The 22,106-nt window shown below is 43.8% G+C and overlaps 1 protein-coding gene across 2 annotated transcripts; it reads left to right on the top strand.

The window, feature by feature from the left end:
• The first annotated feature begins 87 nt into the window (after positions 1-87).
• URB2 (URB2 ribosome biogenesis homolog) lies at positions 88-18,603 on the top strand. Of its 2 annotated transcripts, none has more exons than XR_012834592.1 (10): positions 88-133; positions 395-559; positions 1,784-1,960; positions 3,687-7,056; positions 9,045-9,205; positions 10,427-10,537; positions 11,481-11,723; positions 12,772-12,862; positions 13,473-14,225; positions 17,728-18,603. XR_012834592.1 is itself a non-coding variant. In XM_075748670.1 (10 exons), the coding sequence occupies exons 2-10, from the start codon at positions 434-436 to the stop codon at positions 17,923-17,925; spliced, it is 4,617 nt and encodes a 1,538-aa protein (XP_075604785.1). In that variant the 5' UTR covers positions 91-133; positions 395-433; the 3' UTR covers positions 17,926-18,603. The 2 variants fall into 2 exon arrangements, 1 of the variants encoding a protein (XP_075604785.1); XM_075748670.1 differs by having other exon boundaries at positions 91-133; positions 14,086-14,225.
• The last annotated feature ends 3,503 nt before the right edge of the window (positions 18,604-22,106 follow it).

The raw sequence follows: 22,106 nt of genomic DNA, 5'->3' as shown, positions 1-22,106 counted from the left end.
CAGCCGCCAATGGGCTCGAGCTCCCCCCCCCCGCACCGCCTCCCGCGATCGGCGATCGGCTGGCGCTGCCTTGGCGGGGACAGAGGTCGGTGGAGGAGGGCGGGTGGAGCGTGCGGCGCGGCCCGGCGGGACGGTGAGGGCCGGGCGGCGGCGGTGCCGGTGGCGGTGCCGGTGCCGGTGGCGGTGCCGGCGCCGGCGGGGAGCGAGGTCCCTGCGAGGGGTCGGGGGCCCGGTGGGGGAGAGGTGGGCGCGGAGGAGGACCGGGGAGCGGGGATGTGTGGGGCCCGGTGTGCCCCGCTGAGGGAGAGGCGGGCGGGGGGGGCGGTTAGGCCCTGAGCGGTGGGTGCGCGGCCGCCTTCCCGTCCTACTGCCTTCTCTCTGGCGTTTCTTTCAGTCGGTTCTCTTCGCCTTTGGAGGCCCTTGTGCTGTCCCCATGGCAGCCATCTACTCTGGGATTTACCTGAAGCTGAAAAGCGCCAAGACTTCTTGGGAGGACAAACTCAAACTCGCCCATTTTGCCTGGATTTCTCACCAGTGCGTTCTTCCTAACAAAGAGCAAGTAAGTACTTTTTAATGGTAAATGGAGAAAAGAAAAATCCCAATTATTAATTGCTGCTGAGGATGAATTGATTCATAAAATCCAGATCTAATTGCTTAAGCTTTTGACCCTAGGTGGTAAGGCAAATATATCTCTGATAGTGAATTGTGGGCGGCTCTTAATTTCTGTGTAGTTATGTTAAATGTTTTCATAACATCATATTTCAAGTAGCTTCAGCAGAAAGATTTGTATTAAGGCAGGAAGAGTCTTTCTTATAGAGAGGGTAGTTTGTGTGTTCTGTCTCCTGGACAGATGAGAAACCGTTGTCTTCAGAGCTGTCACGAGCATTGGTTATTAAGTCCTATACAGGACACTCTAAAGTCTGATGCTTCTGGTCATAGATAAGAGCAAGAACTTCAGGGTGAGAGAGCTTACTGTAGCTACACGTGTGTTTCCTGGTGCTCTGAATTTGTGCACGTGCCAAGAGTGCACTCTGGACTCATGGGCTTCTCCTTGGAAGATGCTTGGGTGTTCTCTGATTGGAACTCATCCTCTCCCCTCAAGTCTTTTGTTTTGATCCTGTTTCTTGAAGGTCTGTTCAGTGTTTCCCCGAGGGAGGGGTGTCTTGTGCTGCTCCTCCAGCCTAGTAGTTTTGTGGGGTCTAGGATTTGCACCATCTGAGATCAATGTTTTGAGCTCCTGTTATTTCAGCTACTTAGAATATTAAATCTAGCCATACACCATAATTTTATTTTGAAATCAATAATTTAAATTAGTAGATTTCAGCCTTTTCCAATTTGCACATATCTAAATCCCTAGGCCTGAATTTCTAGATGGTAAATTTAAACATACCCAGAGGAGGGTGTGAAAGGAATACCAATTGTCAGAAAGTGAAAACCATCTGATTCTTCAAGTTTTGATTTAAAAGATTACATTTGCTAATCAGTATCAACTGTGAGAATTATACCCTGGTGAAAGGGCCTTAGGATGTTGACTTCTGAAAGCTGTCTTGGGAGGGTACAGGGGAGCAAAGCGCCAAAACTGGATTTGGAATTAAAGCTTTTAGGAATTCAGGTCTTGGTTAAAACCTACAAGGGTGGACTTCTCTGCTCGTTCAGAGCCTGTTCTGCTTGGATGTAGAGCAGCTGTCAAGGCACAAGTGCTGTAATTGTGAAGAGATACTACTTCTGTCCTTTACTCGCATGGAGATTATTAAAGATTACTTCTTTTTCCTTTTGTTAACAGGTATTACTTGATTGGGTAAGCCATGTGTTGGTTTCATACTACAATAAGAAACTTGAACTGGAGGATGAAGTTGTTGAGAAACTCTGGGCGTATCTAGATAACGTTATCCATAGTAGAAGACTACAGAATCTCTTAAAGAGTGGGAAGACAATCGGTCTCAGTTTTTCAATTGCACAGGTAACTAAAACTGTGAATATTTTGTAACATGCTGGATAGCAGTGCTTATCTTCTACAGTACCTGACTCCTCACAGCATAGGGTGTTGTGTGAAATACATAATAATTAATCTGATGGCTTTTAGGACCTCTAATAAAAATTTCTCTATTTCTGTTCTGCAATACAGTTTGTATTTGTGCAGCACTAAGGCTGAAAATGGCAGAGCATTGTATTAATCACCTCTAAGTTAATCTTACTTTCTGTCTTTAATGTCTTCGAACTATCAGAGAGTGAACCGGTTTAAGTATTTCGACAGGCAAGTAAAGACTCAGTTCCATATGTTGCTCTTCTGTGTTATTTACTGCTTATATTGCCATTTTGCCTGGAAGTCTTAGGGAGAGAGATATTTTTTCCCTCACTGTGGGGCTCATCAGTGTGTTTTGCTTGAGTACTTGTGCAGTGTGAGGTGCTGTTTAGCAGACCCTGCAGCTTCTTATGATGACTCTTAAGCAGTGATGGCAACAAATCATTATTGATCTTAATCATATCATTATTTTAGCCTCAGCTGAACATGAATGAGGGAGACTTCAGTTACAGTTGAGAACTGAACCAGAAAGTGTAACTTCCTATTCAGCTACCTGGTTACAGAAACAGCAGAATTAGTGGATGGCTGCAAAGGCAGTCAAAATCACTGGAAAAATAACCCACTTGTGATCTGGTTGGAAGGAAGCAAGAGAAAACTGTCTCTACCTGCAGAGATTGATTTGTGAAGTACAGGCAATTGGTTGGATGAAATTTGTGCTTCAGAGATGTTACATAGAAGTGTGCCAAATTGAAACGTGGTCTGGGTGTGAAAACTTGTCTCGCTGAAGATTAGGTGGGAGGTGCAGGCCACAGTACCATAAAGACCAAGGACAGAGGTGGGAAGGAGTCCAGTGGAAAGAATTTAAGGATCTGTTTTAGTTCAGTGGGGCTTGAGCTGAGGAGATGAGCTGTCCACTGCAAGGTGTAAGGAGACAGATGAGATTTTTAACTCTGGAATAGAAGCAGATTTGTAAATTGTTACTGAATTTGCTGACAAGATTATCTGGAGGAGAGAAAAGGGAGCAAACAAAAACAGGATCAAAGGAGAAAACCATAGGGAAATCAACACAAAGTTTGAGAAAAAGAAGGGAAATGCAAGTTCAAGTAAACGTTAATTCTTCGGAATTCTATATCCCTCAAAAAAGAGAGAGAACGGTCCTTCACATTCCAGATACCAGCACAGGAAACTGGCTCTTTTTAAAATATGAAATGATATTTAGTCATGAACATTCTTACTGAATAAGCTTCCTGGATCAAAGGTAGGAGGTGTCTTGTGTGTGTTTTTTTGTTTTTTGGTGGAAACATCATTTTGGGGACCTTGCAAGAACGGAGGAAATTTACCCCTACTCCCTTTCTGCAGCATCAACTGTTAGGATCAAGTATGGATAGTCTTATGCTGTTGCTGGTAGTGCACATACTGAAGGAGGGCTTCCTCACTTATCTTGTGGCGCAAATAAATGCAGGGACACACTTTTGGCCAGAGGAGCTTCTAGTTGGAGACCCATAATACGAGAGGCCCAGCAGCAGGTGTTGGCAGGTCCCTGTTGCTTCCTTCTTGCAGCCAGAGCTCACAGAAGGTGGTGGTGGTTCATTGCAATGAGCTTTATCTTTGTGTGCAAAATTGACTGTGGGTTTGTGTTTTGTTTTTCTTTTTCAATCTTCAGGTCATAAATGAAAGATTATCAGAGACCTGTTCTCAAAAAACACAGCAAAACATTGGCACAGTGCTGAGCTGCTCCAGTGGCATTCTTTCTACTCCTTCACTCTCCATCATTTACACAGCAAAGTGTGAGCTCTTGGTTGATCTCCTCAGCAAGCTGTCCCAGCTGGCATGTCAGCAGCTGGCTTCTGAAGACACTGTGAGCTCCCAGGTGTTCAGCATCCTCCAACTTACCTTTGCTCAGTACCTCCTGATCCAGAGGCAGCAAACCAACCCAAATCGTGTGTTTGGGCAAGTGACAAGTCACTTGCTCCAGCCATGTCTGCTTCTGAGGCACTTGCTGACTGTGAGGAGCTGGACACAAGCAGATGACAACCATGTACGCCAGCACCTGAGCAGGGAAATCCGCAACCAAGTAGAAACTTTGCTGCAGGCTGGGTTATTCCAGCCTGAGCTTTTCTCATCCTACAAAGAGGAGCTGCTGCCAGAACAGGAGAAGAAGAAAGGAGCTTTGAAAAGTCTTTTGCTACCAGTCAACACAGTGCAGACCAAGTTGGGCAGTGCCTTTTGTGAACCTGCCCTCCATGGAGCTGTTGTGGCTGGTTCGGTGTCCCTGCTATATAAGCTCTTTCTGGACTCGTACTGTAAGGCAGAAAACCACCTTCTGTGTTTCCACATGCTCAGCAGACTTTTTGGCTGTCTCAGGCTCTCTGGCCTGCAGCAGGGGGTGAGGGAGGATATGCTCTCTCCTGCAGACTGGAGCACAGAGCTGCTTGCTTTGGAACAGCTGCTGAACTTGGTGCTTAGCAGTGATATCTATAATGTCGCCAGTGACCGTATACGGCACAAGGAGGTGCAGTTTGGGTTTTACCGCAAGCTAGCACAGATGTTGATGAGTCACTCCCAAGCTTCCATCCCTGCTTGGTTCAGGTGTCTTAAACTCTTGATGTCACTAAACCACCTCATAGTAGAGCCAGACTTGGATGACTTAGTGGCCTCGGCTTGGATTGATGCCAGGGTGTCTGAGCCGCGTACGAAGAAGCCCCAGGAGGCTCTCATCAACACCATGTTTCAGACTTACTCCAAGCTGCGACAGTTCCCACGGCTCTTTGAGGAGGTGCTGACAGTCATTTGCTGGCCAGCTGCTGATGAACTGAGGCTGCCTGTCTTCTCTGCTAGCCTGACAGTAAAGCTTCGTGAGTGCCTCCTTGAACTGCCACCCAACCAGATTCTGGACATTTTGTGTCTCTTTGTGGAGAAATGCCAGGCCCTTATCATTCCTGCTGTTGAAGGGTCAGCTGACATGGCCTTGAAGCTGCTGTCAGTGAGCTCTGTGCTGCATGCTTTTCTGTTCAACATGAGGAGCCTGGATGATGTTACTCCTTCATCTGTGGTCCTTCGCACTCAGAGTCTGCTGGCAAAGGTGCAGAAGGGAATAATTCAGCCACTGATGGAGCTGCTTCAGGCTCCTAGAAGAGAGGAGGAGAAGTCAGACCTTTGGCTAAGGAAGGCCAGTGACTCTGCTCTCCTCCTTGTTTACACTTGGGTTGAGGTAGACACTTTGTTTGGTGTTAGCTGCAGTAAATACGTGTCTCCAGCAGCTGAAATTGCTAGTGCTGTTACTACGTCTGCTGCAAGGCATGGTGGCATTTCAGCTTTCCTCCCTGATGTGGAGGAGCAGTGCTGGGAGAGAGTCATGGAACTTGCAAATAGTTTTGCCTCCACCAGTAAATACTGCTTACAACTGCTAATGCTTCAGAAAATGAAGATGATCTTAATGCAGACCGAAGCTGACCTACAGGCCTTGCAGCATGCTGCAGCTTTCATTCTGGAGTCCGGGAGATCCAGCATGAGCAGGGGAGAGTCTGAACCATGGGATGGAGATATCAGCGCAGTAAGTGATCTCACCTACCCCACAGCCCACTGGCACCTCGTCATCTCCAACCTGACTATCCTGTTGCCGTACATTTCCCTGAAAGATGTAGAGTACATTGCAAATGTGCTTCTAGAGACCTTAGCATTGGCCAAAGCTCAGGAAGCTGACACAGACTCGGAGCCTTCTGTCAGCATTGGAAAGATATCTCTTGGTTTGATGCATAGCTCCTTTCTACCAGAAATGAAGGTCCTGCATTGTGCTTTTCTGACCAGTCTTATTCATCAGTTTGCTAGGGTGCTGCCCTCTGCTGCCAGGGATTCAGTAGATCTGCCACTTCAGCAGCTGTCTGCAGGTAATATCCCTTGGCATGAAGAAATCCTGGCTCCTTGCAGACCTGTTGACCCGTTGGAAGCACCATCAGAAAACAAACTGCTGAAGGATGAGCTCAGCTTGTCTTGGAAAACACTGGAGAAAGTTGCCCAGTGTATGGTATTGTTAGCAAAAAACGGCTGCCCTGTCATCCTGAAAGAAAGTCAACTGGAAAGCTGCTTGGATTTGCTAGAAATTGCTTCTTTTCTGAAACTAGACAGTCTTCTTCCCTCTGACTGTACCCGGTGTTTTCTGGTGCTGCTGTCGCTGCTAGCCAATACCAGGGCTAGTGTCTCTTGCAGCAAGCTGTTATTGCTGAAGTTTTTAAGTACCTGCTTCCACCTCCTGAGATGCCTGCAAGCTGGCAGGAATGCCAACTCTATTTTTAAGGTGTTTCATGCCAGTGATGTTCTTGAGGCTGTCATGACCTCCCAGCTCACAGCTTGCAAATTCTTCACTGATGATTTGACGGTTCCTGTTTGGGCACAGTATCTCCAGGAAGTCGAAGCCTTTTTGGAAAACTTTCTTCAGATGATTATTGAAAGAAGGCAAAGTGTGAGGCTCAATTTGGAAAAGTTTATGTCTTTCCTGGTGAGCTGCAAGCCAGATGTTGGTGGAGCCAAAAGCAAAGTTTGGAAAAACTGGAATCCCGCAGCTGGGCAGTTACTGCTCATGGCATTCACCACACTGTGTCATGTCGTCACACTGTACCTTCAGCAGCTGCCAGAAAAGAAGCTGCAGTCTGCGGATGTACTGTCTGCTCTGTTGGAGCCAGTAGTTCTGCAGATGGTCAGAACTGTTGAACATGGTCTTCAGAGTAACACCCAAAACCAGCCTTTGCCTGTAGCATTCATACCAGCTGTCACTACTCTTCTCAAAGCAGATCTGAGCCATACTGTCAAGAAGGGCTGGCAGAAGGAGCACAGTGGGTTTCTGGAGCAACCCCGTGTTAAACTGTACCAAAAGTTTTACTCTCAGATACTGAGAGAGCTGCCCTGCGCCGGAGGTAATCTGCAGTTCCTTCAGTCTGCGTTGCAGTTCCTAACGGTCTTCTGCTCAGTGCCAGATCTGTATCCTGGAAAAGAAACTGCAGTCATGGTTGTTTTTTCTATAAAAAAGCTTCTCACTGGTATGAAAATTCTCTTTCTCCACTTCCTTTTCTAATTTTGCAGTGCAGAGGCGAGTTAAAAGCCATTTAGCAAAACATACAGTTTATTGAAGAATCTGTATCTTTTTACTTGTGTTAAAGCAGTAGGCTATCCTTTTATAAATGCATAACAGGAAAATTTGCAAGGAGGTAGTGTTGTGGTACCTGGACCACAGCCGCTGTCTAGTTTAGTAATGATCTTCTCCTGGAAGATGCAAGCATCCTAATAGAGTTGAGGTCCTCAGTTATTCATCCCCATAGAGCATTTTGACAGTAACTGGAATGTGGTAATAGTTCTAGACGTGGGGCTGAAGGTGCAGTGTCCTTCTAGTCATGTAGTTGGTATAGCAGGCACTACTGAAGCAGTTGATGTGCACCAGGTCAGATCTGATACGTCTTATCTGAGGATCTCAGAGGACCCTACAGTAAAATACTCATCTATTTTTACATCTCATAGGCAAGGTTATAAAACAATGGAAATCACCTAATTGTTAAGGATGCTGAACACTTGTAATTCTGATAAAGTCTGTGGGAGATGGGCAGATCAATCCATTTATCCCCATCAAATAAAGGCCCAGGGCTAGAAATGACATGAAAAACCTCTCTTGCCAGCTGTGTGACCTAGTGGCTCCTTTATATTGCCTCGCTCAGAAAATGAGATGAACTAAACACAGCATAGATATAACTATTCTGTTTAACTTCTCCGAACCGTTGCAATTTGTCAAACTTACTACTAACATGCTCTGATGCAGTGGTCTCCAAACACTTTTGATTGTGCACACCTGCCAATGAAAAAATAAATAATTGAGCATGCGGCCTCAATATATGTTTGTTTATAAATTTTATGCATGCACTACTCTACTAGTATACTACGTACATTACAAAGCATACACAAAAGTTTAAAAAGCATGAGATAAAGATAAAATAAGTGCTACTTTTACATTTTATTTTATTTATTAAAGATATTTTATTTGTAATTCCTGCAGCCCAATGGATTGTCTTGTGCACCCCACTTTGGAGGCTACTGCTCAAGTGTACTACAGTCACAATCTCAATGTTTATAGTGGCATTAGGTAGTTAAGAACAGACCACAGGTCTCCATGGAAAATCTGATCTTGAATTTGCGCAGTTGAGTTTGAGCTAGAACTAAATGTAGATACGGGCTTAGTCTGTCTCTTCCCTGGCCTGCATTTTGATCCTTCAGCGTTGTGGGGTTCAGTAAGGGCACTGAGAGCAAGGATTTTACACGAGAACTAGGGACCATGAGGATGTGTCAATTGCTGCAGTTTTTCTGCTGACTTCTATCTCTCATCCTGTGCCTCACTTCACTAGTCTAAGATTGTTAAAGTGCTTTAGGCTGGAGACATAATTAATCACTGTAAAAAGCTGTAAGAATTTCTGATGAATAAAGTATTCAATAAAATGAAATATGGATTCCTGTTTAAGAAGACTTTTGGCATTGCCACAGATCCTGTAGACACTTGTGGAACTAAAAAACAAACCTTCACAATCAATTAAGATATAAGCTAGTCCAGGACTGTCTTACATAGTAATAATAGAGTAAGTGGGGAGCGTGACATACGATTAGCAGAGAACTGAACTTTAGCAGCTTAATGCTTTTGTGACTTGTGATGGCTCTCTGGCCAGCATTTGTAGTAAAGCCCTGTGGCTTGTTTAGCCTACGCCCTTGGCTTGTGCAGGCAATTTGTTGTAGTATTTCCATATTACTGGAGGCTTTTTATTGATATGATGACTGCTCTGTGAACTCTAGAGGAGGAAGTACTTGAGAACAGGAATTCATTGCACTAGTGGGGACTGAGTTAAAGGGAAAGTGCGGGGCCCTCTGTGCATTTGAGTGTTAAAAAGGTACCCATGGAGCTGTTTGAAGGTTCGATTCACGATGTTCTTACCTGTGGAAGTCCCTGTCTTGGAAATTGATGAAGATATGCTTGTGTCTCTTGAATATGCAGGTCCTGCAGTCACAACCCAGGTGATCCAAAGTATCGAGATGGAGCTGACAGAGGTGCTTGTCCAGCTGCTGGGAAACTGCTCTGTGGAGGAGTTTTATACCATAATGAGGCTGGTGCTGCAGGGACTTGAAATGAGGAATGTTTGGCAACAGAAGACTAAAGTAAGGCATGAGCTTAGTTTATTGTCAACTTCTTTCTTCAGTTTTCTGTAATCTGAAAAAATGATGTTGGCTGAATGACATCTCATAAATAAATATTTCCTCTTCCTGCTTTATGTTCAGTGGTCAGGTCAAATTAATTTACATAGTGAAAGGCTTGGTGACTGTGCTGAGATATGCTCTGGATATAAATTGAGAGAGGTAGAAAGATCATGGAAACCTACTGGAAAAACTTTCTGTCCAGTTTAAGGACTCGGCAGTCTTAATTCCATGTAATGTCAACAGAAATCACACGGCTGTGATGTTACAGGCCATGCTGAGATTTTTTTTCTACTTGCTGATCAGAGCTCTTGCACAACAGATACTAGCAGTCAGTGAGTTTAACCACTGGTTGTCTGTGGCTCTTCTTAACATGGCTAAAGGCACTGTCAGAAATGCTGATGTTTTTAAGTAAAACCAAAACTGCACCTGCTTTTGGTATTTGTCTCTATAAAGACTTTTACTGTGTAATAACCAGATACCATTCAGTAGCTTTTTAAATACTGTGCCTTTCTCCAGAGCAGCTTAAGCAGCAGTGGTGACATATGGAACACTTTGGGCAAAAAAGCCAGCTGTACCCTCCATAGAAAGCTCAGTGACTTGAGAATGAAACTTGGATTAAACTTCGGGGTTTATCTGGTTCTGTCTTATTTGTCAGAAGTAGACATGGATGTGCTGCATCAATTCTTGATATGTCTTTTTGAAAGTGTATCTGGAATTCCTCTACTACACATATAATTCCTGCCACCTGAGTATAGCTTGTAATAGGTTTCTTTTATCAGTCTGTCCTAACAGCCAGCAAGTAAAAAAAAAACAAAACCCTGCAGCAAATGCAGTGTCCTGGTGTCCCTGTATTCCCCCTACTTCGCTCTGTTATCTAGTGGCAGTTGAAGGAGAAGGCTTTTCTTTCTTAAAAAATCACGTAAGCCTTTTTGTACAGTAAATTGATTCTAAAATAAATGTAGCATGCAGTACATTTGGGCCAGTGGTGCTCAGCGTACTGCATTTTTTTTGAGCTGCCGCTTGCTTCACAATTTCCAAAGAGACCTGTTGGTGGGAGGACTTTCATGTGTCAAGGCTCTGGTTATGCTCAAAACTGGCGCTGCCCTTGAAAGAGCTCTTCTGTACTTGAAAGGAACCATTGCATCTTGTACCCCTGAGTGATCATCAATCTGCTTTCTGCAGGAAGTATTGTCAGCTGTTACGCTAACCAGATTGTTGCTCAGCTGCCCATTAAGTGGAGACAAAGAGAAAGCTTTCTGGTTTGCCAGCCCACAGATAATCACAGCTTTAGCTGTAAGTATCTCTTTACTGTAACTTCATTACCTATCCCTTTTATTGGTTGGAGTCTGTAGTGGTTTATATCTAACATGCGCAGAGGCATACAGAAACAGAAAAGTTGTGGATACTCAACAAATCCATACCAGATTCACCTGCACTTTTTTGTCTAGACCCTTTCCTCCTTCCTCAAATAAATTTCCTTCTGTGAGTGCAGTGTGTAGGTCATCCATTTCTTATTAGTAGTAATTTTCTGGGACTGCACTATGTAATCTGGAGTTTGGGAGAAACTTGTTAGGCTGCAGAGAAGAGAGTCTGAGTCTGCTGTCCTTCCTCCTGTCCAAAGGAGAAGGTAACTGTCTGCCACGTGTTGTAGCAGAAGGCAACAGCAGCAAAACAAAAAGAGAAAAGTGCTCATATTAAAAAAAAATAAAAAAAATTCACTGAATTATGAATGAGAAACTTAGCTGCAAGTAGCCAAACCCAGGTTTCCTGTCCTTTGTTTGTACAGCATACAAACCTAGTGATGTAGGTTTGTCTTCTCTTCTCTCATGGTCATGGTGTCTCTAGACCAGAATTTGTCAGAGATTGGCTCTGCAATGCCTGGGAATCGTGAGCATGCAATTTCTGCCTTTTCCGGTAGGTCTGCATGCTTGTGAGGGAGAGAACCACATCAATGCGTTCATGTGAGGGGGTGCGAAGAGGTGCTGGTTGTCAGGGGACTTGGGGAGCAGTTACAATTCCACCCTCACAGCAGTGCTTGCTTGAAATGCATCATACGCAACTCGCCCAGGGTGCAGTTGCATGAAAACGGCTAAAGTGCAGGAGTCTCCCTGCCAGTCCAGCTTGCACCAGTCTAGTTCCATTGGCTCAGGTCAGAGTATTATGGTTCCCTGGAGTGTGAATGCCTGGGATAGGTGGCTAATGCACTCCTCCTTACCTGTTTCCTGTCTTCTTGTAGATGCAAACCAAAGAGGCCTGTCAGGACCAATCACTGATTTCCACCATAGTTGTACCTATTCTAGAGACTGTGGCAGCTCTGCTAAGGCAAGGAGAAGGGGTTCTCTTGAATCCACACCATGTGGCCTTGGCATTCAGCATTCTCCTAACAGTCCCTCTGGATCATCTGAAGACAGAAGACTATCGCAGTGTCTTCCAGGGAGTCCATGAAGTACTCTTCTCTATTGTGCAGTGTCATCCAAAGGTATATCTGTGAGGAGGTGGGAGGAGAGTAGAAAGGTAGAAAGAACCAACACGGAGGCCAGTGATGAGAATTTTTTTTAAATAGTGGTTTTGAAATAATTTGTCCTGATAGTATGAAAGTGCTTTGTACTGCTTGTTATTTGAAAGGCTGAGAATCTCAAAATCACAGCATTTCAGTTGCTCTCCTGCTTTGTTTTATGCCTGCATTGTTGGTCTTTGGCAGCAGATTGCTTATCAACATCTGATGCTAGATTAGAATAAAACTTTCACTTTTTTATGATTGATTTCTACAAGCATAAATGACTCGAGCTGTAGGACCTCATTCTCACTGGAGATCAAGACTCTGCAGTCCTTTGAAAACAGGGCTTAGACATGTTAGAAGTTGGTGACCTTCAAACATTGTATCATCCTGGTGTTCTTGTCAGCCTTCTGACATGGGAAAGTGAAGAAATGCCAGGACTTGCACAGGATTGGAGATACTCCATGGAATATGTAGGCAGAGGTGGAAGAAACAAGGGAAGGGGCCTCGTGCATTTGTATTAGGACTGAGAGTGAAGAAAGTTAAAGATGGGGAAATGGCAAATTCTGAAAGCAAGGCAGTACACACTGGTAAAATGCCCTTACAAAACCCCTGTGGTAGAAAGCTGCCTTTCCAGGCTGTTTTCACACAGTGATCCATAGCGTTACTGGACCTTGTGTTCTGCGAATCTGTTTGGCTACACAGGTTCTCTACCAGCAAGAACAAATTCCCTAGGCATTAGGGTACTAAATCTAATGCTGCTTTGGAGAGATTGAGTAACTCTAATACAATGTTTACTTGTTCTTTATATTTGAATATGGCCAGGACTGCAGCCCTACTCCAGGGTTCTCATGTACTACATACTGTATGGATGCAGAATGAAAAGATAGTCTCTGCTTCTGACAGCTGTATGGGCTATGTAGTTTCCTTCACAGTAATTGACTTCCTGCAGACTGTGGGGTGGTGTACCTCTACCTTCTCCATTCCCTTTACTGCATAGTCTCAGATGGTTTTTTTCATGTTTTTGCAGGTGCTGTTGAAAGCAGCACCGTCTTTTCTGAACAGTTTCCATCGTCTGGTTGTTTCTGTCATGCATGAAGGACGTCAGAAAGGAGACAGAGGTACCGTATCTTTTGCACTATATAAACACGCTGTAATTTGGTATATTCTAGAAGAGGAGATGCAGAACAGGGCAGTCTGACACTAGAAGCAAAATCATCTAAACCTAGCTGTGGCATTGAAACCATTAGCCCTATCTGTCCTTTATGTAAAATTGAGGATGAGCTTTGTAGAATTGTGGGCTTATGAAGGTAGTGGTCCTGTGGAGCTGCATCTGGACAGCACTGCTTTAGGTGAATAAGGTATTCTTCACTGACTGGCAGGCAAGTAGACAGGAGCTGGGAAGGCTTGCTGAGCCCAATTTCTGCTCTTCCTATCAACTTCTGTACCTGAAAGCATGGTGGCTTTCCACTGATGTGCTACAGCTTACCATGTTCAGATTTATCTCAGCTGATATATTGCCCACAACTGTGGGCAAATGTAAGCATATATATGCATCATGGAGGAATATACTAACAAAGGCCCAATGATAGAGGAAAAGGTCTGTTAAACTGGTGCCAAACTTTGAGAATTTGCTCACTTCTATAATACGTTTACATAAGGCAAGGATCACAAGAAACTTAGGGGTACATGGTGTCCTAAAGTTTAAAAACATGCTGTTTATCTTTGCAGGATTGTTTTATTTTCGTAACAGGTAACACGAAAGTAATTTCTACATTTCCCTTCTCTGTTGTTTGTATTAGTTCTCTTCATTCACTGCCTACTGAAAGGGTAAATTCTCAGGTGATCTCTGCAGTCTCACATTTAAATATCTCCAGTGCTGTAGCTTCTGCTACTGTATTCCATGTAATAAATCTCATCAGAAAGGTTTCTTACTATGCTGTTTCTAAGACATGAGTTCTGATTTTCTGTAAGTAGAGAATTTAATTTTCCAGTCTCCTTGTTCTCTCCTCCACGATGCTAGTTGGGAGTGAATCATGGAAGGGACCATAGCTGCTGCTTTTAGCACTTCAGCATATATAACAAATACTTTTTGCTTGCAGTGCACGTGGAGTGGGAATCAGTGTGCTTCTACAAAATAAGCATTGGAAGAGATGCATATGGTGTGTTGTGGGGGTGGGGGCCACCTCTCAGCTGTGGCTTAGTAAGAAAAGAAGATAAAATGGGCAAGCTGATGTTGGCTTCATGTAGTTCAGGAATCATATGGCAGACCGGGTGATTCTCTGGTTTTTTCCTAGCATTTTTAAGCCGTAAATGCCAGACTGCAACTCATTTTCTGTTTTAGGCAACACAGATGAGTTTGAAGTTATACTGAAGTGTGCACACTTGGTGGAACGGATGTATACTCATATTGCTGCAGAAATGGAGGACTTCACTGTGTTTTCTGCTTTCATTGTGGCTCAGTATGTGACTGAATTGCAGAAGGTAACATGTTCTCATCCCTCTTGAAAGTGCCATGTTATTGTACTGGCTTTGGAGTTCTTGTTCCAAAGGCAGCTGTGTTTAAGTTTTGTAAAATCTGTGAAGTTATAAAAGTTGCTGTGTCTTATAGGGGTACAAGTTTGATCCAGACTCTCTGTTATTTTGAGCAAGAGTTCCTGAGAGTCTTTCTTACCCAGCTCCTGAAAGCTTTCTGAAGGTGTGGGCTTTGTTTTTTTAAGGCAAAACAATACAGTGTCTGTTTACAGAACTGCTTTGCTTTTCTGTCATGTTGGGAGAACATGTTTTTTTTTTTTTTTCTTCATGTGTAGTTCTTCTCCCAGCTAGTCTCAGTTGTCCAGGATTGATAGCAGTTAGGGCCCCATCTGGCAAAGTAATGAAGAAAAATTGTCCTGGAAAATGTCTTGTAATCTGGTTTAAATGAGTAAGTGAATGGAGAAAATGTTATCAAGCTGGAGAATTGTTAGCTTTTCAGTAATTCTCCTTCCGTACCAAAGATACCATTCCCATCCTTGCTGAAAACAACTGCTCCTACTATTATGAATGCCAAAGCCAGGTCAGTAGCTTCTCACATCCAGACCTAAGTTCAAACTGTCACTTTCTCCAGCCTAATGGATTTAGATTTCACCCAGGGTTTGAATGCTGCTTGTGTTGCAAGTACCTGCAAATTGATTATTTGTGGCTGTTGCCTGGGCATGGGCTGAAATACAAAAAGGAATGTTAGTATTTGATTTTAGGCTCTCTTACCACCACGAAAATACTGTAACTGGTGCTATGTTTCTGAAGGATTATGGTGTAGCCAGTGCAACTAACCATGAAGGTTGTTATGCAGCTTAAACTCAGCTGCCTTCTCTATTGCCCCACTTTTTTCCAAGGTTTGGGAGCAAAACAAGGGGATATATCAATTTTTAGCCATGTTATTTAGTGTTCCTGGTATTGGTTATTGTTTACTTAATAAACATAGTAGTTCAGCAAATATTGGGGACAAATTACTGTTAAGACTACTTCTGCTCTATTTAACTATCGCCGAACTCTGAAATCTGTTCGTCGCTGAATGTAGAGCTTTTACTCGGAAAACCTGACTTGAATGGTCAAATGACCTTTCCAAGTTAAAAGGACACTTAATCAGTATTAGCAGTATACAAAGTCTCATGAGACTTCAGGAAAGTTTTGTGCAATACTTATCACTGGGAAATGGAAAGTGATGGATGATATCTGAAACCACAGATCAGTAATGTACGTATGGAACCCTTGGGCGTGGAAAAGGGAATCGGTGTAGTGAGCCATCAGACGCTGTGACAAAGGGGTGTTTTCTGTCTGACAGAATAGATAGATCACAAGTAGGTGATGATTTATTTGCTCATTAGACTGGTGAGAATTGATGGATATCAGAGGAAGGGGAGGCCTCAGCATGCACGTACGCATCTTTCATTTTGCTCTGCAGAGGGAGAGAAAAACTCCTTTAACCATTCATCTCTTCTGAGTCCAGATCAGTCGCCTTCAGCCTGTGATCTGAAGACCCTGGGGGTCTGTAAGAAGTAACTGAGAAAAACATGTTGGTGGATTTAAAGCTTTGTATGGGCATCTGCATACTTACTGGAACCCTTTTAAAACTGATGAAAGCTACTGGCCTAAACAGTCACTCTTAAAGTCGTCATGTAACAGTTCCCTCAGTGCTTCCTTTTTATACCAGGAAATAAAATATCCTTGTGAATTATTTTGTGTTACTCTAGAAAGATTTCTTGCTGGAGTGGGTGGCATCTATAGCCTCTTTCATACTGTTGACAGTGCTTTTCCTTAATTCAGCAATAGTGAAATAGCTCTTCACACATTTAATGTCTCCCATCAAGAGCTCTGTAATGCTTGACAAATTGGTTGTGCTAACTATATAGACCGTAAAACACTTAGAAGCATAATTAACTGCCAGCCAGTAGTGGCAGCTGTTTAAATCTTTGGTTCTGCTTCCCATAGTGTTATTGGAAGGTGTTTATAGGAAACTGCACTGCAAAGCAAGAATGGCCCAAATAAAGCATGAGTCCAGATTAGTTTGGGACGTAAGGGATGCAGTTCCATTAACTGCAGCTCTGAGGTATCTGCTTATCCCACGTGTGGGACATCTGGTCCATCTTGACAGTAGCTGTGGGAAACGTCCTCGTTCTCTGCAGTCATTTCTCTGTGCTAGGAAGGGAGAGGCCAGCCCAGCACACTTACTGGGAGTTGTGATGCTCGACTGTTCTGTTACTTTAGTGCTCGATGTAGGGAGAAATAACATCTGTTATAAACCAACCAATAGATCAACTGACATAGAGGGGAAAAATGACCCAATCAGGGTCAGAGATCTAAAGAAAGGCCTATGTGCCTTAATGCCTGCTCTATGTTTTTTCCCAGCTATGTTAGCAGGTCTAATAAAATCTATTAGCTGGTTTACATTTAGGGCAGAAAGAGAGCAGGAGCCTGTCACAGTGATTAGGAGTGCACTTCATTAGTGGAAAGTTTATTAATTGCCTCAGGAAGAAAGAAGTCTGAATTTTAATGACAGCTTTTTATGTAATTTTCATTAGGCCTGGAGTGCAGAGGCTTAGGTCTGGAGGCATAAAGCTAATTTTGGGATTCAGCAAAGATAAGACATAGTTATGCAGCAAAAATAATGTGATTATGCCAGAGGCCAGCACCGCCTCAGGCAGTGAAGTATTTAGCAAATGATTTGTGAGCGCAGGACAAATTTCAGTTAGCCTGGAGCACCAGAGGACTCCAGAGTCAGCGTTGATGTTCCTGGTTGTAGTGGCAGTTCTGCTGGTTCTGGGGTTGAGCCGGAGTTATAATGGCAGAAGCAGAGCACGGAGTCCCGAGTCATTCCTTCTGTTCCTTCAACTTTCTGCGTGACTTCAGGCAAGGTACCTGATTTCTGGTGTTAGATCAAAGAAATGCACATCTCCTGAGCTTTTTGGAGGCTTCTTTTATTAAAGCTTATACGGTGAAGTCGTCAGATACAAATTGTTAGATAAATATCAAGTTGTTAAGTGATAAGTTAAAATTGATTGACTACTTAGTGTAAATGATAGAGTAGCCTAAAGAAAGTGCTCATTTGAAACTGAGACTAATAGGAGCTCTCAGCTGATATGAGACATACAGAATCTACTGAAATATGTAATCCAGGGCAAGTATTTTAGGGTTTTTTTAATTACAGTTTTTCTGCTGAGGAGTGTTCACATGATTCCAAGATGATCAGTGTCTTTGCCGTCACAGCAACGTGTATAGTAGCACTCTTGTGCGTTTTATTGCAAGGGGCATGCTTGTTCTGCAAAACATGTTTGCAAAAATCAGGAAAATATTGCACAAGTCAAAATCTTGGATTTTATCTAATGGGCTGTTCCAGATGGTCTGATGCACTGGAAATGTTGTCAGCATTTAATGTATACTGACTGTGGAAAGGGTGTTTTCTTGCCTTTTAGTCTTCAAGTTTAATGCAGTTTTGTTTTTCTCATAGGTGACTTTGCACCCGGCTGTGAAGAAACATCTCACAGAAGGGATATATCACATCCTTGACCTTTGCATTGAACGGGACATCAAGTTCTTAAATGCGTCACTACCAGCAGGTGTAAGGGAGGTCTTTAAGGATCTGTATAATGACTACAACCACTACCACAAAGCAAAAAAACAGGGGGAGGAAAAGTATACTGCGTAATGAATCCTGCCTGGCGCTGCACAGTCGGTTATGAATTGATCTTGCAGTGCTCAGAGAATGCTCAGTTGCTGTTTGGTTTGGGATGACTAATAAGATCAAATCTGAAGAGGGTCCTCTAAACATGGATCGCACCTATCTATACAGCCAGCCTTCATAATGGGGAAATGAGGAAAAGGGGAACAGGGAGGGAGGATGTGCTGTTAGGTCTGGTCCTGCTGTGTGCCACAAATGGCAGGACTGCTGCACCTGTGCTGGCCCTGGTGAACTCGCTGGGAGCCCTGGGGAGCTCACTGCAGTCAGGCTGCAGATGTCAGGCTTTGGCACATCATGGCGCTTTTCTTTGGAAGCAATAGTCTGGTGTAAAAGCCAGTGAGGTTTATAACTCCTACTCTTGCTTACTTGGTAAGCAGAATTAAAGCAGTTAAAGTGCTTATTTTTGTACTCTGTTATTTTACGTTTTGTTACTGAAGAAATTTGTGGATGTTACACAGCTGTGTGGTAGGCTACTGTGGAAAACTGTGGAAATATATACAGTAAAAAATTTGAAAGTTTTTATCTCTTTGCTCGCTTGGTTTTGCTCGTGTACAGCCCTGGGCAACCTGGTCTGACCTATTGAATTTCCTTCCCAACTGAATTATCCTGCGATCTCACGATAATCAAAAAGACTGACTTCTTAGAGCTCTGGTCAACTTACTGTCATTAAGTAATTACACTTAGTCATCTGAGCTGTGGTTGCTCTCGGTGTACATTTTTATCTTGTGACAAATGCTGAGTACCAAGACCTGTCTGAGATCTCTTTGGTCTAAGCTGAGCCCTGGTGCTTTTTTTTCACTTTAGGTTAAGAGCAAGCCCTGGACTAACTGCAGCTTAGCTGATGGTAATTTAATAAGCTGTGGTAAATTAATCACATTTGAACATGCAAGAAGCTTTATCAAATAGCTCCCTTTCATTAGCTAAACTACAGAAGTTTATTTTGTTGAAAGTGATAGAGACTAAAGATCCAAGCTTTTACGTAAGTGGTAAAACATCATCACACGGGGATGCAGTTAGTAGTAAGAACTCAATACTTTCACATGATTATCTGCTTTAATCTACAGATAGGGGGTGGGCAGAGGAAGGCTGGAATGTGGCTTACCACTTTTACTGGGTCCATTTGCCTCATTGCAAGGTCCAAAAGATGAAGTTTAGCTGGGGCAGGGGACTCCACACGGCGCAGACGAGGGAGGTGAGCAGGGCTGTGGGGGAGCCCAGGCAGGTGGAGCTGGACCTCAGGGCAGGCATGGCAGGGCATGGCAGCTGCTGCCTGACATAGAGCCTGTTCTGCTCCCCCCCACACTGCCCCGCTGGCTGTCGCCCTGGCAGGGCGCTTCTGGCACATGGCAGACCTCCGCTGGTACCATGAGTAGGACGTGGCATCAGGTCCCTGCCCCTGGGGCAGCTACCTCACACCGGTGCCTGCTCACCTCCTTCATCTTTGCCATGTGGAGCCTCCTGTGCTGGCTAAACTTCATCCTTTGGACTGGAGATGATCCTCCTCACGTCCTGGAGAAGCAGCTTGGAGAGAAAGCTTTGATACCATGCAAGTACCGTTTCAGAAGTAGCCACAACAGTGGTATGTTCTCAACGCTGTTCAGCCACAAATGCAAAGCACAGCACCATATGGGCTGCTAGGAAGCAAGTTAACTCTTACCCAAGCTGGAGCCTGTACACCATCGTGCTGTTTCTGTATTTTATTTCAAAGCTGAAAAGCTGATGTGGGCCGGTGTTGGGAGGGGTGGTTACTGCTGCCCCTCCAGGCTGTGCAACACTGAAGTGCCTGGTAGGTCCCAGAAGGGAAACATGCATGAGCTGAGCCAAATGGGCATCAAAGAGAAGACCTCCAGGGTGAAGACAGTGAATACACTAGTGAAATGAAGGAAGGTTATGAATGTAGGGAGAGGATCTGGAAAGAACAGTGAAAAAAGGAGCAGGGGAGGAAGGAAGTGAGGTAGCATCTCTGGCATGTAAATGTCAAAACTCCCCTGATGTAGCCATATGGTTGGAAGCCACACACATAGCTCAAAAGCTTCTGAGTGTAGACCACAGAGTAAATAACATCTTACTCATAGCTTTAAAGGAGGTTGAGCTGATACCAGTATTATTTCGTTAATACTAACTTTTTAAATTTTATCAATTTTAACTTCTTGGCTTGGAAATGAAAATATATAGCTGACTGACATGGTCAGGGGTGAGGAAAATAACTGACTCCTACTATAAAAATACACTACAGTGCTTGCATGAATGAAAAGTTGAAACCCTGCCACAGTTAAATCTTTATTTCAAATATGCTGCACAACTGCCACTTATCCCACAGCCCTCCTCCTTCTCCAGGCTAAGCAGCAGAGTTCTGAAACACAAAGCAGCATTTCTGTGTAGAAGTTACAAAGGGGTTAAAAAGAAGGCTGTATTTCACTTGCTAATCCTAGGTCTTTGTCCAAGAACTACTCGGGGTTTTTTTAGCTAGAATAAATTAAGTCACTGGCAGCGGACCACCTGCTGAGAAAGCAGGCTTTGTTTTATTGAGTACATTTCCACGTGGGTGCAGTGTTCCTCTTTTGTCACACGATGGAGCCATCCTGCCAGGGTGCAAAAGCACCATCTGAAATCACAGCTTTGGAGTCCTTTCTCCTAGGCTGGGTTAGTTTATGAGCTCTGAGCAGCAGGAAGGTAAAGGGTTTGGAAGCAGCACCATCTCGGGGCTAAAGGACAGGATTGCGACCTTTGTTTCACTTGGACGTTAGTCCTTACAGACTTCCGCAACAGTTAATCTTGGCCAGGTTTCGCCCGATGCTGTGCATCCCTTCCCAGGGCACTAACAGAGATACGTCCCGCAGGCAGAGCTCGCAGACTGGGATGTCAGGGTCCCGCTGGCTGTGCCGCAGGCTCAGCCTGGCACGCTGGCTGTGGTGGTCGTTGCTTGTGCCCGGGCAGTGCCTGAGCTCCTGTGCCAAAACTAGCTCAAATATAAAGAGACAGGATGGGCAAAAAGAGCTGTCGTGACCAGCAAAGATCACATTGGTTTTATTTATCCCTTGTTTTTGTGTAGCTGCTGCGAACGCCAGCTGATTTTTCTACTTATCTGGGGGTGGGGCTTGATGCTTGATCTATCTTGCTATTGTGGATAGAAATGCCAAAAAAGATGATGGTGTAAGTTGGTGGAAATTATTTTGTTAGTTTACAAAGAAGGTATTTTTCCTGTTCTTACCTGCTGGGAGGAGACAACATACTGAGTACTTTCCTTTGAGTGTGAAATGCATCAGTAACTTCCTATTTGTTTAGTTCTTAATGTGAGTCTGGGGCTGTTGGATAACAGAAAGCTCCTTCCGCAGCTTGCTTTGTGGGTTAAAACATAATGGCATGAATAAAAGAGTACTTTGAGAGAAACGCATATCATTATTACTGAACCATTAAATGTCTACAGTGATAATAGCTATACTGGGATTCTACAATCGTTGTGTGTTACATACTTGTAAGGAGACTTGCCTTGAAGTGCCACAATCGCTTTTCTGCTTGAAGCAGATTCTAGCCATTCAGGTGGAGAGTGGCATTTGTGTCCTACACAGCGTTTGCAGGAATGGAGAAATATTTTTTTTTTTCCCCAGCAAAATGGCTGCTGATTTTTTTCAGTAAGAAACATACAAAAGTGCCATTGTATCATTCTTGGCAGTGCTGATGTTTGCCACTGTCTGATCAGCGAAGTATTCTGCAAATAGTTAAAGTTTCCAAAAAGGAAGATGCTTCTGTTGTTTTATCTACCCTGTCAGATTTATGTCACAGGCAAGTAGAAGTGAAACCTGACATGCTTATGGAGTAGTACTGATTTGCATTCATGTACTTTTTTTTAAAGTAGGAAAGGGGTTTGGGGGGGACAGGGAGGGTGTGTGGCTTTAAAGCCTGGAAAATTTGTGAAAGAAAGGGTGTCCCTGTGACCTTCTCAGAGCTTGTAGTCTAGGAGAGCCCTCTAGCAAACCCCTTGACAGTTCTTCAAGAGAATTTGGGCAGACTAAATAAAGGTACTCCAAGTACCTAAGCTGTATTGCCATCCCTTTCCTCCTGAAGGAGGACGCTGACTTTTTTATACTTATTTCTAAAGGTGGTAACGAATTAAAATGGCAAAATATATTTTGTCATTTTTAGGTATC

This window comes from Balearica regulorum, chromosome 3 (genome assembly GCF_011004875.1).
Source record: "Balearica regulorum gibbericeps isolate bBalReg1 chromosome 3, bBalReg1.pri, whole genome shotgun sequence".
In the NCBI taxonomy this organism is placed as follows: Eukaryota; Metazoa; Chordata; class Aves; order Gruiformes; family Gruidae; genus Balearica; species Balearica regulorum.
Note: the sequence above shows the minus strand (reverse complement) of the source record. Positions and strands in the feature narration are given on the sequence as shown.